The sequence below is a fragment of the Pantherophis guttatus genome, chromosome 6 (genome assembly GCF_059756535.1).
Source record: "Pantherophis guttatus breed Tessera chromosome 6, ASM5975653v1, whole genome shotgun sequence".
Classification (NCBI taxonomy): domain Eukaryota; kingdom Metazoa; phylum Chordata; class Lepidosauria; order Squamata; family Colubridae; genus Pantherophis; species Pantherophis guttatus.
This window is the reverse complement of record NC_142068.1, coordinates 42,090,369-42,105,225: the sequence shown is the minus strand read 5'-3', so window position 1 is coordinate 42,105,225 and position 14,857 is coordinate 42,090,369. Positions and strand designations below refer to the sequence as shown.

At 36.2% G+C, this 14,857-nt stretch overlaps 1 protein-coding gene across 1 annotated transcript; it reads right to left on the bottom strand.

The window, feature by feature from the left end:
• Positions 1–940: 940 nt before the first annotated feature.
• MSL2 (MSL complex subunit 2) lies at positions 941–14,646 on the bottom strand. The gene is made up of 2 exons (XM_034439669.3): positions 13,809–14,646; positions 941–4,516 (listed from the first exon to the last, which is right to left on the bottom strand). Exons 1-2 carry the CDS (start codon positions 13,951–13,953, stop codon positions 2,937–2,939), a joined length of 1,725 nt encoding a protein of 574 aa, XP_034295560.2. The 5' UTR covers positions 13,954–14,646; the 3' UTR covers positions 941–2,936.
• Between the last annotated feature and the right edge of the window lie 211 nt (positions 14,647–14,857).

Sequence of the window (14,857 nt, the reverse complement as noted above, 5' to 3'; positions counted from 1 at the left end):
AGGTTGCAAAAAAAGTTCCCTTGTTTTTTTTTAGTAAAGTATAAAAGATATTTTCATTCAGACTAAGAGGCAACAACAATGAAGGAAAAGATTAGAGAATGCAAAAACATTGATGTAATTTCCTTCTCTAAAATTATGTTTTACAGTAACCAAAAGAACAAAGAAAAGTTAGAATATAGGGATTCCAAACTATTACTTTTGATAAAACTTTTGTGGCTAGTATAGTAGCTTGTATAATTATTTCATTAAATTGAGCCCAGACATCTTTAAAAAAGTATTCTGAGCACCAGGCTCAAGGTTGACTCAGCCTTCCATCCTTTCTAAGGTGGTTAAATTGAGGACCCAGTTTATGGGGGCAATAAGCTGACTTTGTATAAAAATATACAAAAGTATAAAGGCTATTGCTTAACGCATTGTAAGACGCCCTGAGTCTCCAGAGAAGGGCGGTATATAAATCAATTAAAAAAAATGTTTTATGTTCTTTTACAAAATTCAGTTTTAGGACTGACATTTATTACCTCAGATTCCATGGTAATGAAGAAGAAAATTTGTTTCATTAAAACAAACTTGAATTAACCGTCAAAGATACAGAATAACAAATAAAGAATTCCAAGGAATATTTAAATAACTAGTTAACAGAATGCTATTTAGTACGTCTGAAAAATACCGAAATTATTCTGTATGGAGAAAAGGCATATTTATAACACAGTAAAGCTTCATAACTGAACCATCAGAAATGTTTAGAAAGAAAGAAAAAGTTTAATGGTTACTTCCATTAACTTTCCATAGCACCATATATGTGAGGATAGTTTTCCAGACTTCTGATTTGATTAGCCTTCTTAAGATACTGAAAGAAAAAGTTTTGCTTTAGAAAGTTATGACTCAAACATGGAAAATAAATCATGGTATATCCTATTTGGTCCACATAAAAATCATATTCATATTCAACTGATATATTTTAATAGGACATATTAAATTACAAATTAAATGTAAAATTCAAGAGGTTAGCTGCAAAAAAAAGACAGGAATACTAAAGAGCATTTTCCACCATTTACTCTCATTATCAAAAATATTTTTCAACTCTTCTTGCAAAACAGAAACAAAAAAAAAACATACTGAAACACTTACATCACATTCTTCTTCCTATGGCTTTAACCCTCCCCCACACCCTGCCCCACCCACAGAAAAGACAGGGGAAAAACAAATCTGAAAGTCAACAAAATAATTATTTGCTCACATTGACATAAAATGACACCTGGTACACTATAGAAGAAAAAAGAGACATCACCCAACCAGTATCCAAAACTTTTGTCTTATTTTTAGACCTAGTAACCATCATTGTACATGCTTTGTGCCAAATCCAACATATCTAATGTTACAGTTCATTAGCAATGTTAACCAGTTAACAATTAGATGGCAAACATAAAGGTGTTTAAGAATCTAGGGTATAATGTCTTTTTACAACAGCTGCTGAAATATTGCTGTAAATCAACACATAGTCCTTTATAAAGCAAGATAACAAAAAGGGCAAAATCCAGTGTTGCAAAAGAAACCTTTGACTTGTGCAATAGGACATTTCCTGTCCAACAGTCTTCCCCTCCTTCCTAAGGGTTGTAAGGAAGAGATTTAATTGGATACAACCCAGTATTTTCTATTCTAGTCAGCCCATACTTTATGCAAAATAAAAAATTAAGTATTAGACACCAATCCTGGTACAAGTAAAATTGATATGAATTAACATACTATCAATGTGGGTTGACTTTTCCAATTTAACTTAGAATTAATTTCAAAATCCCGCATAATCAGCAGGGTTTCTATCAGCTCTTTAAGGTTATCAACTAAGAAAACCTCCATTCTTGACATATTCTACCCTTGCACAGTAGGATTTAATCCAGGGGCCTGCCACATTTCACCTTGTGTATCCTGGTTCCAACTAGGCAAAAACAAAACTGCAAATATAAATTGAGGAAAACCAAGGGCTTAATCTTGGAAGAGATATGTTAGTTTTAAGTGAAAACTATGTTTTGACAGTGTTATATGCCTTAAACTGCAAGAATGTGCTGATAGTCAGATTTTAAAATCTAAAATATAATGATGTCTCAATAACTTTGGCATAAGACTTAAACCATTTTTATTTTCATCCAACTAGCATAAAAGTTAAAAAAATACAGTATCTATTTCATAATGAACTCAGCAAAAATATCCCGATGATGTTAAGTTTATGACATAGCATGACACAGATTAATGACATCAATCTGTAAAAAAAGTATGAAATTAAAAAACAGGAATGCCAACTTTTTCTTTTCCAAAAGATGATCAAGCTTTTGAACGTCTTGGGTGATATCAACTGAAGCTAAAGTCCAATATGATCATTTCTTGGTTTCAGGTCAGCATACAGTAGTTGGAAAATTATAGTAATATCTTTTATTTCTGAACAAAGTTTAGGTGCTGAATTATTAACTTCCCTATCCACAAATAATGTGGTATTACAAGATTGGCTGTTGAAGTTTTTATTAGTTTAGCATGTCATTTTTCTTCCAATGATGATACTGAACATGGATACATCATAAATTAGCACAACTGTGATGGACTGACTAGAAATAATTTCAGTATATTAAATCAATTTCTGATTAAGCACAAAGCATGAATTGGTACAACAAGGTCAGTATATGCCAAAAAAGTAGTTCTGTATTAAAAAATCATTTACATTAGCATTTGATCTCAAACTATGAGATGTTGTAAGAACTAAAGACAGTTTTGGGATAATTCCGCAATTACCAGCAAACTATTTCCCTGACACTAACACACAACATAGCAATGAAAACACTTGATACAAGTGATCTATATGCAGGAGCTCCGGCAAGTTAAAGAGAACCATAGCTGCCTTCAAATTGTAGCAGTCCCCTTACCAAAGGAGGGGAGAAAGAAAGAAAGACTCAGCAGTCGTATCTCATGTCCATAGCTTCATCCAAGTTCTTATCATCGTTTGTACTGGCAGCTAAAAATGTCGTTACTGGTGACCCTGTCATATTAATTACACTCGTACTTGTGCTGGCATTGCGCACAGCAATGCTGGTCACATTAATGCCCAAAGTAAGCCTAGTCTGCTCCAAGGCCTTTTCTGGCACTGCAAATGCCTCCAATTTCTTTTCCCCATTAGCCATATATGAATTTTGGCAGCCACGGCATATGCAGTCTAAACAGGCTTTGCGATTCGAGTAGCAAGGGCAGCGCTGGCCACGACATGTAAGAACACTTGGATTTTGTGTAGCTCGGCCACATTTGCACCCCTTTTTCTCTTGTGCCTTTTTGTACACAGTTTTTGTTGGACTTCCTGGCACAACATGACTGCTAGGATTTTTTTCTTTTGACTTTTTTAGCATTCCTGATTTAGATTTTGGATGAGATTTCTTGGTGGTATGGTCTATATTTTTTTTCATGCTTTTATTTGGTAACAGTACAGTTTTACCTATTTTAGGAGCAGTACCTCCATTAGGTACAGTTGCTATTGACTGCAAAGACATCTTTGATTCTTGTTTCATCATTACTGGAGCTGAAGCTCCCAATGTTGGGCCACAAAGAATGCTAGAAATTGGAATATGCTGAAGCTTTTCACTGTCACTTTCTGATCGTGATCGCTTTCTGTTTAATTTTGCTACCTTAGGTGTTGCAGCTGTACATGAAATACCATGAGGTGAAGGATCCACTGATATATACACATTGTGGCTAGTTGGTGGGGGAGAAAGCTGCAAAAATGGACCATTCGTTAAATTGGTTTCCAAGCTGTGCTGTAGATTAGGGCTACATACTCCTGCATTAGAGTCCAAACTCCGTAGTACTTCCTCAACACTGAGTAAAAGAGGGTCACCAGGTTTGATGTCTTCACTGAAACTATGAATATCAATGCCGGTCGCACACAAGTCACCAGGGGAAACTATGTCACACATAGGCTGAAGACTGCTAGAAATATCTTCAGTTTTTATGTATTGTCCAGGATTACATACATTGACTGTATTTGCATGTTCAGGAGATGGAATATTTACTCCAAGTTTATCTACTGAGAGCCCATTACAACTGGGCAGACCATTAACAGTGGAGCCTTTTACATCACAATCATAGGTGCTTTCAGGTATAGAACAACTTGTTGGAGGCTCATTAGCATACTCTGAAGTTGAAGGTGAAGGGGAATGGATCAAACACAATGCCAAGGATTCATCAGATGCTTTTTCTGTGTCAACACTGACAGGGGTGCCATCTTTAAGCAAAGTCAAAAGATCTGGGGAACTGTCCACAGCTTGCTTAATATCTCGTCCTAATGGCGTCTGTGTTATATACTCACATAGTTTTTTATAACAATTCACCAGAATGCTTAACTGTTTATTTTCTTCAAACTGCTCATAGTCTTTGCACCAACTACATGATGGTTTCATCATCATCTTCTTGCCTTTACAGGATTTGCAGACATAATGTTGACATGTAGAGTTGGTGGGTGCAATTGGATCTTGCAGAAGATTTCCTAAGAGGAAAAAAAAGGAGATTATAAAAACTCAAAAGTAATTTAAAATTTGTTTTTCAACAACTTGAAAGTTTGTGTAATGCCACAGCTGTATGTTTTAGCTGATCAGGCTAATAGCAACAATTATCGTATCATCAACTTATGACAGCATATACTTTCAACTTCACTATCAGTGCTTGAGTATTTGTAATATTAGAGCAAGATACAAGAATTTCTACACTTCCATAATGGCATATGACAGTTGTTTTGGATTGAATGACACAAGGCTCTCCAATATGTTCTCTGGTTAATTATGTGATATAAACCTTAGTTTAAACTTTTAAAAAATAATTAAAATCTTATATTGAGTAAGTTTAATAAATAAATACTAAATAGGCATGTGATATACTTCAGGTTTTTAGTGAAGTATGAATTTTGAAGACATTTATAATATTCCTATTTATAAGAAATTGGGAAGAATTCACAAATTAAATCAAAGCAGCAGAAGCAAAACATTTGTCATTCAAGATTAACCACCAAGAGAGAAAAGGTATGTATTCTATACTATAACATTTTTTTAAAATGGCCAAATTGAATATATGTGTGGAAGGGTGGCTAGGCATGCACACACATATTTAAAATATTAATATTCCTATGGAGCTTTCCAATACTTCAAATATAAAGTATAAAGCTGAAACAGAGAAACTGGCCATGCATTGCACATACTACTTAACTACTCAACCATTATCTATCCCCATTCTGGACACAGAGAATCCCCAATGCTGAAAATATCGATGGGGGAATAAATTATTGTCTATACAGAGAACATGTTTCATTGACCCCACTCAGAAGGTAACTAATAATAAGAGAAATGATGAACAATAGTCAGTAGGTTCACTTAGAAAGTAAACATGTTCTATCCATAATTTTTAATGACTATTGGTAAGAAGTCTTCCGATTATCCATAGGGAAACCTCAGGTAAATACAACATTTAGTTAGATCTTAGAGAAAAGCTTTAACATATTTTACAGATAACAAGAACTATTATGTCTGAGTTAAATTCTGAATTTGTCTTAAAATATGTCTTTGAATACACAAACAAATGCAAATTAATACTTGCAAGCCAAAATGTTTAAATACTTCCTCAGAGGTTATAGCAGAAAATGCTACTTGTGTTATGGCTAGATATGGCACAAAATAAAACAGATGAAAATGAAAATATTACATGAGAGAAATTTCCAATAAGAAGCAAACTGAGAGTAGACATTAGTATGTGCATAATATAAGGGAATAGTTCAGTTTTCTAACAAAAATAAACTTTATCCAATCCATTAAAAAAATAAGCCTCCAAGGTCCCTTCCAGCTCTGTTACTGTTACTGTTATTGTTACTGCATTAATGAATGACTTGGATTGAGGAGAGTCCTTGTGTAACAATCAGTGAGATTTGGTTAATGATGGCAACGGTGACTGCTATGATTGTCAATATTAAATAATGCGATTACATGACATCATGCTTTATGATTGCATGGCTTGTAGTGGAAATTCCAGTCCCAATTACTATAGTTAACCAAGGACTACCTGTAGCACAGTAGTAGAGGGGGAACTATGTGTAAAGGTGACGTATACAGACCAGACTGGGATGTATATATCCCAGAAAAAGGAAATGCAAACTACTTCTGTATCACACCATTAAAAATGTATGGGTAGATCCATGTAAACTCATGTTTAGTTTACACTTCTGTGAAAAACAGTTTGCTCCCTTTTGCTTGTTCTAAATTCTTGCATATTGCGACTGAACATTATCAGCATTTCATGTGGATCCTCTGATAAAGGAAGGCTCAATGAACAATAATGCCCCGGTGACAAAGTCTTCCAACATGTGACATGCCACTGTGAAAAGGTAATTTATTCCCTTGGATTTACTAAAAGTGTGTGTGCCACCTTTATCTGCAATGATTGTAATTACACATTTCATGTAATGGATAATCCATCTTTCTGTTGGTATGTAGGAATTCTTCCCTATTTCTCTATTATTATTAAACTATTTCAGTTCAGTAACATTTGATGGTTTTGTGGTAAGGGAAATTCTTGTATCTCCTTTTTATTAACCAGTCACATTATTAATGAACATATAATCTAGAGAAATTTTATTTTTTCCAGATTCCAAATATTCCTTTTTGAAAAACAGTATTTTTCTACACAGGCAACCTTCCTGAAGATACACAATTGGGTGGAATAAATAAGACACAAAAACAAATGCATTGTTCACAGAGCATCAGAACTATGCACATCTTCCAAATCTTCTTGTTTAAATTTTAAATTAAAAAATAAAATATCTTTTAATTTGAAGTATATTTACTGTAAGGGTATGTTCTTAATTTCATAAATTAGTTTTTTATCAGATTTATTATTATGAATTGGTCAATACATATTTGAGCTATAGTTTTTAATTGATATTGAAAACAATGGAACACTAAGGGTACATTATATTTGTTAAAGTTCTCTCCCTTTCTCATTACATGGAACTGTAATTACTAAGGCATTTTTCTTTAGGCTGTGCTCTGAAGTTAAAAATTCACCTGATACAGAACAAAAATATTTGTATTGGTTTTTAGACTCATCAAAGAGGAGAACATAAGCAACTATTGCTTCCTGCTGAAATCAGATTAGCTCCATTCCTTCAGAAGTCCCTCAAGACCTGGTTATGTTATCAGGCCTGAGGCTGAGGAAAATTGGAGACATGCTTAGATGGCTGGATTGTTGAGGTGGCCATTCTTATCATTTCTCTGCCCAGGATTTTTATATTTGTTTTTATAATATTTATTTTTAATGTAGATTTCTATTTTTATTATTTAATATCTGTTGTTTATTTAATTGATGTACAATGCCCAGAATTGTTTTAGATGGGTAGCTATACAAATCTGAATTTTGATTAATAACATTGCTGTTTTACAACTCAAATTGACATTTCACAAATGTCATTCTTGAATTCATAAAGGTTAAGCACCAACTGCATCCAAATTTCCATGCATCTTAGGTACCAAAGGATTAGCACTTTTTTGGTTTGATAACTTGCAGCGTTAACAGTGTCTCTTTTTAGATTTTGTTCAGTGTAAATTGTTATTTAAAAAAAATGTTTAGAGAAGCACACCAATATCTCTTTTACTCAATCATTACATATTCATTAAATAGATTATTTATCTGTTATCTATTTATAAATGAGTAATTTATTAGATTGGCAGTTTTTCTTCCTGAAAATAAACTAGAGTGGCATAACCAACCTGGCCTCAGTAAGGTACTAATGACTGTGTCATTAGTAGCCCATACAGCTGGTATTGGTTTTTTCCCCTACAGATTCTGCTCAAACAAAATATAATTATTTGCTTCTTGATTTATTTCAATTCAAAGGCTGCACATCTCAAATTCAGAATTCTCAGCGGCTAATAACTAACATCAGCATAAAAACCATAAAAAACAAGAAATGATAACACACATTTAAGCCACAGTAACCACTAGTCCAAATCAAAGTGCAAACTTTAGTCTAAATCTTGTATTAGTCAGAATCAACAGTATTGCAACATTTTTTCTCATTTAATTAAGCTGTTGTATAAGTTTTGCCAAGAATTGGACAAGGAACATGAACATGCATCCTCATATACTCATTATCCACAATTCTTTGGATATTTGATAGAATAAACATATAATATATAAAACCAAATGAAAATAGCAGAACCTCTGAGGTAAAATCAGTAGCAGGAATAATATATTCAAAACATGAAACCAAAATGATACTATATGACTTATACCTTCTTTGTTTACTATCAGGTGGGAGGTCAAAAGAATAGGTGCCTTCTTTCTGGGTTATAAAATTTTATCACAACTAAAATATTAAAATATTACAATCTTCTCTGTTTAAACTAAACAATCTCAGTATTTAAAAAAGGACATTCACCTTTTCCCCTTGTTCCTGAATTCAAAGAACAAACACATATTTGTAAAACACTTTTCCTAAAGAGGCTACTAAAACCACAATTTATGTAGATTCTAAGGCAAGGTGTCAAGAGTATTTGCTAATGCATGAATTTAAGCAATATTCACTTTTTATTTTTTCTCTTATTTTTATTAAGAAATCTGTTCTCAATTGTTGGGAGCAGAAAGATTGGGGAAGAAGAAGAACTGGAGTACATAAGCAAAGAGACATAAGCAACATAGACAGACTGAAGTGTGAGTATGAGCTGTCGAAATAACAATGTTTTGGGTCATTAACACTACACAATCCTACTCATGAAACTAAATGCTACTGTGTTCAACACAATTAACTCTCTAGAAATGCCTGAGCTTGTCAAGAATATAAAATTCAATATCTAAACTGAACTAAAGCAGTTATACTTACAGAAATAAAAAACAACAACATTTTGTAAAAGTAGTGTAGAAAGTTAGCACCTACTCTTCTCCTAGAAGAATGAAATATTTTAGGAAATATTTAAAAAGTCAGAATATTATATTTGCCTGGATGAGAAATGGAGAAATATGTTTTTTTAAGGCAGGAAGCAGACTCACTCTTAATAACCTTCTTAATAGGCCTTTCTTAATAGGCCACAGCAGATGTCAGCGCTTAAGAGATAAAGAGATAGGTAGCTCTATTCATAAGCAAATACCTTGCAGCAAGGTCTGAACAAAGGTAGGGTTAGCCCTCAGCCACAACAGGAATTGCCCAACAAGCCCCTTCACTGCTTCAGCCTAAACTTCAACAAAAATTAACTCAGACAAACTCCTAGGATTTGTACATGGCACCCTGGGAATCTGATAATAGCCAGTAGAATACATGTTCTTTGAATAGGAAGCTCAAGTTCAAAGCCCAAGAAAAGGTATAAATACCCCCACTCTCAATTCCATGTGGTTCTGCTTCATCATTAAACAATATTTCCAATCAGCCTCCATGTGTCCAGTGTCTTTCTCCCAGCTTGGAACAGAACCAGATGGATATTTCTTCCAACAGTAGTATGCAATACAGCTTTTACATCTTAACTTTTTTCCAGGAATTATAAAATAGAAGACTCTAACCATCACTGCAAATAATTTAACTTAAGCACTGAATTCTACTGACTTTATGGGTTGTAGATCAGACTGAATACAGTATTGGTCAGAAAATTCATGACCTCAAATTGAAGTTTATATTTATTTATTTATTTATTGGTTCAATTTATATCCCGCCCTTCTCCGGAGACTCAGGGCGGTTTACAATGTGTTAAGCAATAGCCTTCATACTTTTGTATATACCTGCTTAGTAGGGCTTTCGCCCCCCCCCAAACAGTGTTCTTTTTTATACAAAGTCAGCTTATTGCCCCAACAATCCGGGTCCTCATTTTATCGACCTCGAAAGGATGGAAGGCTGAGTCAACCTTGAGCCTGGTGAGATTCAAACCTGCAGTAATTGCAGGCAGCTGGTGCTACTTAACAGCACTTTAGTCTGCTGCGCCACCAAGGCTCTTGGCTCTATGGGCTAACATGCAAGCATGAAATTATAGGCAAATAAAGATTGTTCTAAAAAGACACTTAAGAGTTTGGCTCCAGAACGAAAGGTGCTGTTTTCTAAAATCTGCTTTCTATATAAGGTTATAAGAAAGGAATGTCAGGAACTATGAGAAAAAAGCACATCTGGATTTTGGTTAGCTTGCTAACCTAAAAGCTACCATTACAATACAAGACTTTTCTTGCCCTTTTACTATCACATCTGTTTAAGGTTCAAGGACATTCAATGAATAGAGACACCTGCCACAGCTACAGTGGTATATCGACTGTGTTTTTTTAAAAATGAGTTAAAATAACTGTCCAGGTTTGCAGAATATATTGATCCACAAACCAACCTCAAAAACAATTATGGGTACTAAAAAAAAAGAAAAGCAAATGAACAATTATTTATTTTATACAGTAAACCTCAGCTTAATGAACATTCAGGGAGATGGATGTAAGTAAATTTAATTAATTTAATTTAATTTATTTAATTTATATGCCGCCCCTCTCCAAAGACTCAAGGCGGCTCACAATACATTTAAAAAATATTAATTCAGTCCAAAATATAAGTATTTGGATCAATTATACAAATAATAAAACTAATGCAAATGACCAACGACAGTTTATACACACCATCGGATTATTTCATATACAATAAATGTTTTATTTTGAGGTAATGCCCAAATGGAAATTTTGTCCACTATATGAGAAATCTGCTTACTACAGATATGTTAAAATTAATGGTTTATTTCATTTATAACTAGTTTTAAAGGGGAATCTTATGTTATTCTATTACAAGAGAGATTGGGAAAATCAGGACTAAGCAAAATTAAGGATCTCTATCAGAGATGCCAAGCAGCTATGAGGTACTTCTATAGTAACAAATATCTGGTTGTGACACTCAGATGCAAGCTTTAAAAAAACAAACCAAAATAAAAGTTAAATTGTCCCTTTCAACATAAGTGATAATTCTTTTAAAAACAGGAATTCAAAAAGGTGATAGAGATGGAAAATCCAATATATAAAAAAGCAATGCAAAACTTACATTATTTATGCATCCATTCATTCAGTTTATAAAGCTGACCATCTCAAATATGTGACTCATACACTTAAAAACAATATAGTTAGAAATAAACAACCCAGATAAAAACCACTAAAAACTAATTAAAATTTAATTTGTAATAGAGTACAATCCATACAATGATTGACAATACAACCAGCTCCATTTCATCACCATTTGATTTCTAGTCAGTATGACGAAGTATGTTTTAAGAGCCTTCTGAAAGGCCAGCAAGCTCAGGGCCACTATAGGTAGACCTCGACCTGTAACAATTGAGCCCAAAATTTCTTTTGGTAAGCAAGAAGTAAGTTTTGTCCCATTTTACAACTTACAGTTGTTAAGTGAATCACTGCCATTAAGTTAGTACCCTGTTTCCCCCAAAATAAGATATCCCATGATAATAAGCCCAATCGGGCTTTTGAGCGCATGGCAATAAGGCCAAGCGCTTATTTCAGGGTTCAAAAAATATAAGGCAGGGTCTTATTTTCAGGGAAACATGGTAACACACAGTTGTTAAATGAACTTGGCTTCCCCATTGACTTTGGTTGTCAGAAGGTCGCAAAATGATCCTGAAACACTGCAACCATTATAAATATGAGTCAGTTGCCAAGCATCTGAATCTTGATTATGTGATCATGGGGATGTTTGCAAGTGTGAAAAATGGTCATAAATCGCTTTTTTTAAATGCCATTGTAACATTGAATGATCATTAAATGAATGGTTGTAAGTTGAGGACTACCTGTATAACCTATGGGAGAGGGGGAATGATGTTTCAAGCCATAGGTGCTGCAGTAGTAAAGGCTCTTCTTCCAGCCCTGATGGGATAAGTAGATGTAAGAGAGAAGTGGTCTCTCAAATAATCTGTCCTCTTACAGTGTAGAGCTTCAGAAGTCATTACCAGCACTTTGAATTCAACCTGAAAGCAAGCTATTTTGTATTTTACTTCAATAATTAATTCAAGTATTGCTAATTTTAAAATGCAATAGCCATGACACAAAATGACATATTAACATTGAAAAAAATGTTACAATGTTTCACTATTCAGTAGAATTTAATGTTTACATTCTGCAAGTTGATTCAGCAGATGTCTACAATCTTTTTAATAACAATCTCAATACTCTAAAATGTGTTCGTTTTCTTTTCTTTTGCTAAGTACTAAAATAAGCAGGGTGCATAATATACTGGGGTGACCTTATTCTTTTTTACACTATGTATTATGTCCAAATATTATTCTATTCACTTATATAAAATTCCTTAAAAGTAGTATGTAGAGTGTACAATTTTATATTATTATAACTAAGATTTGTTTACTGCCCAATCATGGGGATTCCAAGCTTAAAGCAATAAATAAAGGAAATACAGAAATGCCTTCAAGTTAGTCTTAACTCCTGGTGACTTGCTGGAAAAATCCCTGCAGTTCTCTTGGAAACATTTTTGGATATAGTTTGCCACTGCTTTTCTCCTAGGGCTCAAGAGACAGAAAGACTGACCCATCCAGATGGGTCTTCATTAAGTTGACTCTTCATAAAGTTGTGATACTGACAGCACAAACTTTAAATTAATAAATTTACATAAATAGTTTTAGTCATAGTACAAATAATGTACATTTTAAATAAATTTAAACTTTTACTATGAACAAAATCTCATACTATAATTTCAAATCATTATAAATATTTATTTAATGAATTTATATAGGAATTCTAACTCAAAGTTAATCTGGGCAGTATACAGGGAAAAAAAACAAAGCCAAAATATAATCATACAATATTAAACACCTTTCAATATATAAAATTAAGTAGCAAAGGGTTTAAACTGTGGTTCACCCATTTACATCATTCTTTCTGAATCATCAGATAACTGCCCTTAAAATTCAGTGCAAATTGTCTTACAAAGTTGAAATAATTTTCTGAACATTACTGTTCCTAATCTGTTGTTCTACTTCATATTCTTGGTTTAACATAATACATAGGAGTCACATACAACATTTATTTGTAATTAAGTAATGATATGCACTTAAAATTTTTGAGATATTACAAATGCAAGGAAGGCTGCATCAAAAAATGCATTAACCTAAGTTTTCTTGTAGAACAGCAATTTTGAAGGTTTATTATGAAAAAGTTAGCTACTCCCAATGATTTCAGAAATCAACCATACCGAAGGATTTAAATAATAGCATTTCAGTTGTACATTTTAAAATTGTTGCTAGAATATTGCTTGGCTTGCGGGCAATGGATGTATCCACGCATATATATCCATAGGTAACTTAATCACAATTTATTCCATTAACCTATTTTTACCTATTAACACGAAACACACTATAAATACACGGGCTGAGTTTGCTAACGCCGTAGTTTTGCTAAGCATGTAGTTTTGTTTTATCGCATCGTGAAAATCCAGACCAGTTTCCATTTACAAAATCTTCTCAAAAGGGCAAGCAAGTTCAGTTGCGAAGCAGTTGGTAAAACCCGACAAAAGAGAAGGCAACTTTCAAAACTCCCCCGAGGAGGAAGACGACGACGAAGACCGGAGGGCATGCGTCTCTCGGCTGGCGAGGTTTGCCCGAAAAGGCGGCGCGGCGGCATTGCTCCCTGCCCATTTCAGTGGGTGTAACAGGGGAGGCGAGAGCAAGCTAGACGGACGGACTGACGGAGACAAGGAGGGAGGGAGGGAGGGAAGGAGGGCGAAGGAGGGTGCCGGCTCGCCCGCGGCCCAGAACAATAGAAAGCGCCTCACTCACCACACACGCAGCAGGAGAGCGACTGCCGGAAGTAGGGCAGCAGCTTGCCGATCTCGGCCAGGCACTGCGGATCTTCCCCGGGGCCGTAGCTGAGTACCAGGCGACTGGCGGAGATGTACAAGGCTGTAGCATTCACCGGGTTCATCGCAGACGCTGAGGCCAACGGCTCCGGGCTGAGAAGAAAGCGCGGCTCCGCGCCCAGGCAGGGCAAGCCGAGGGGCGGCTGAGCTCCTAGCCCCGCATCGACGCGCCGTCACAGCCAGGGCCGGGCCTGCTTTTCTCCACTTGCCTGCTCTCCCCCCTCCCGCCCCCGCCACTGCCACCGCCGCAGCTCTTCCTTGCTACCAGCGGCGGCCCTCCGCGGATCACTCCAGGCGGCCGGCCATGCCGGCCTTGCTCCCTCGCCCTCCCCGGGCGCCTCAGGCAGAGGGGAGGCCCCGCATCGGGGGGGGGGGGGGCGGTGGCAGGATCCGCGAGCCCGGCGCAGGGAGACGGCCTGGGCCCGGCTCTGGTAGGGGCGGGGGAGGCTGCTCCGCCTAGAGTTTCGGCGCGTCCATATTACCACGGATTCCCTGCGCCTCTTCCGCAGAGCTAACGGCTTTGTCCGTCTTAGCCGCCCTCCGCGCAAGAGCCATCCACCACACGCCCAGCTCCAATGTCAATAGCAACCGTTAGATCCAACCGTCACTGCGCAGCCATCACCGCGGCCGCTTAGGTTCGGTACTGCGCATGCGCGGCCATTCTCTACCTCATCGCACCCACCCCCTTCGCGTCCTCTTGAACACTACGGCCGCCGAGAGAGCAAGCGGGGTGGGGTTCCGCCCTGGGTTGCGCCCTCTCGGGGCCTCCGCTGAGCTTTGCTCCGCTATTCGGAAAAATAAGAGAGGCCGCCTCGTTCTCCGATTCGCTCTAGCAAAAGAGCCTCAAAAGTCTGATATCCAGAACTGCGGCTTCAATCTGTATCTTGATTATTAAGGATGGAAGGTTTGAGTCCATGATAATACCTCTTTGAACATGGACAGAGTGCCCTTGCCTCTCAGTATGGAGAA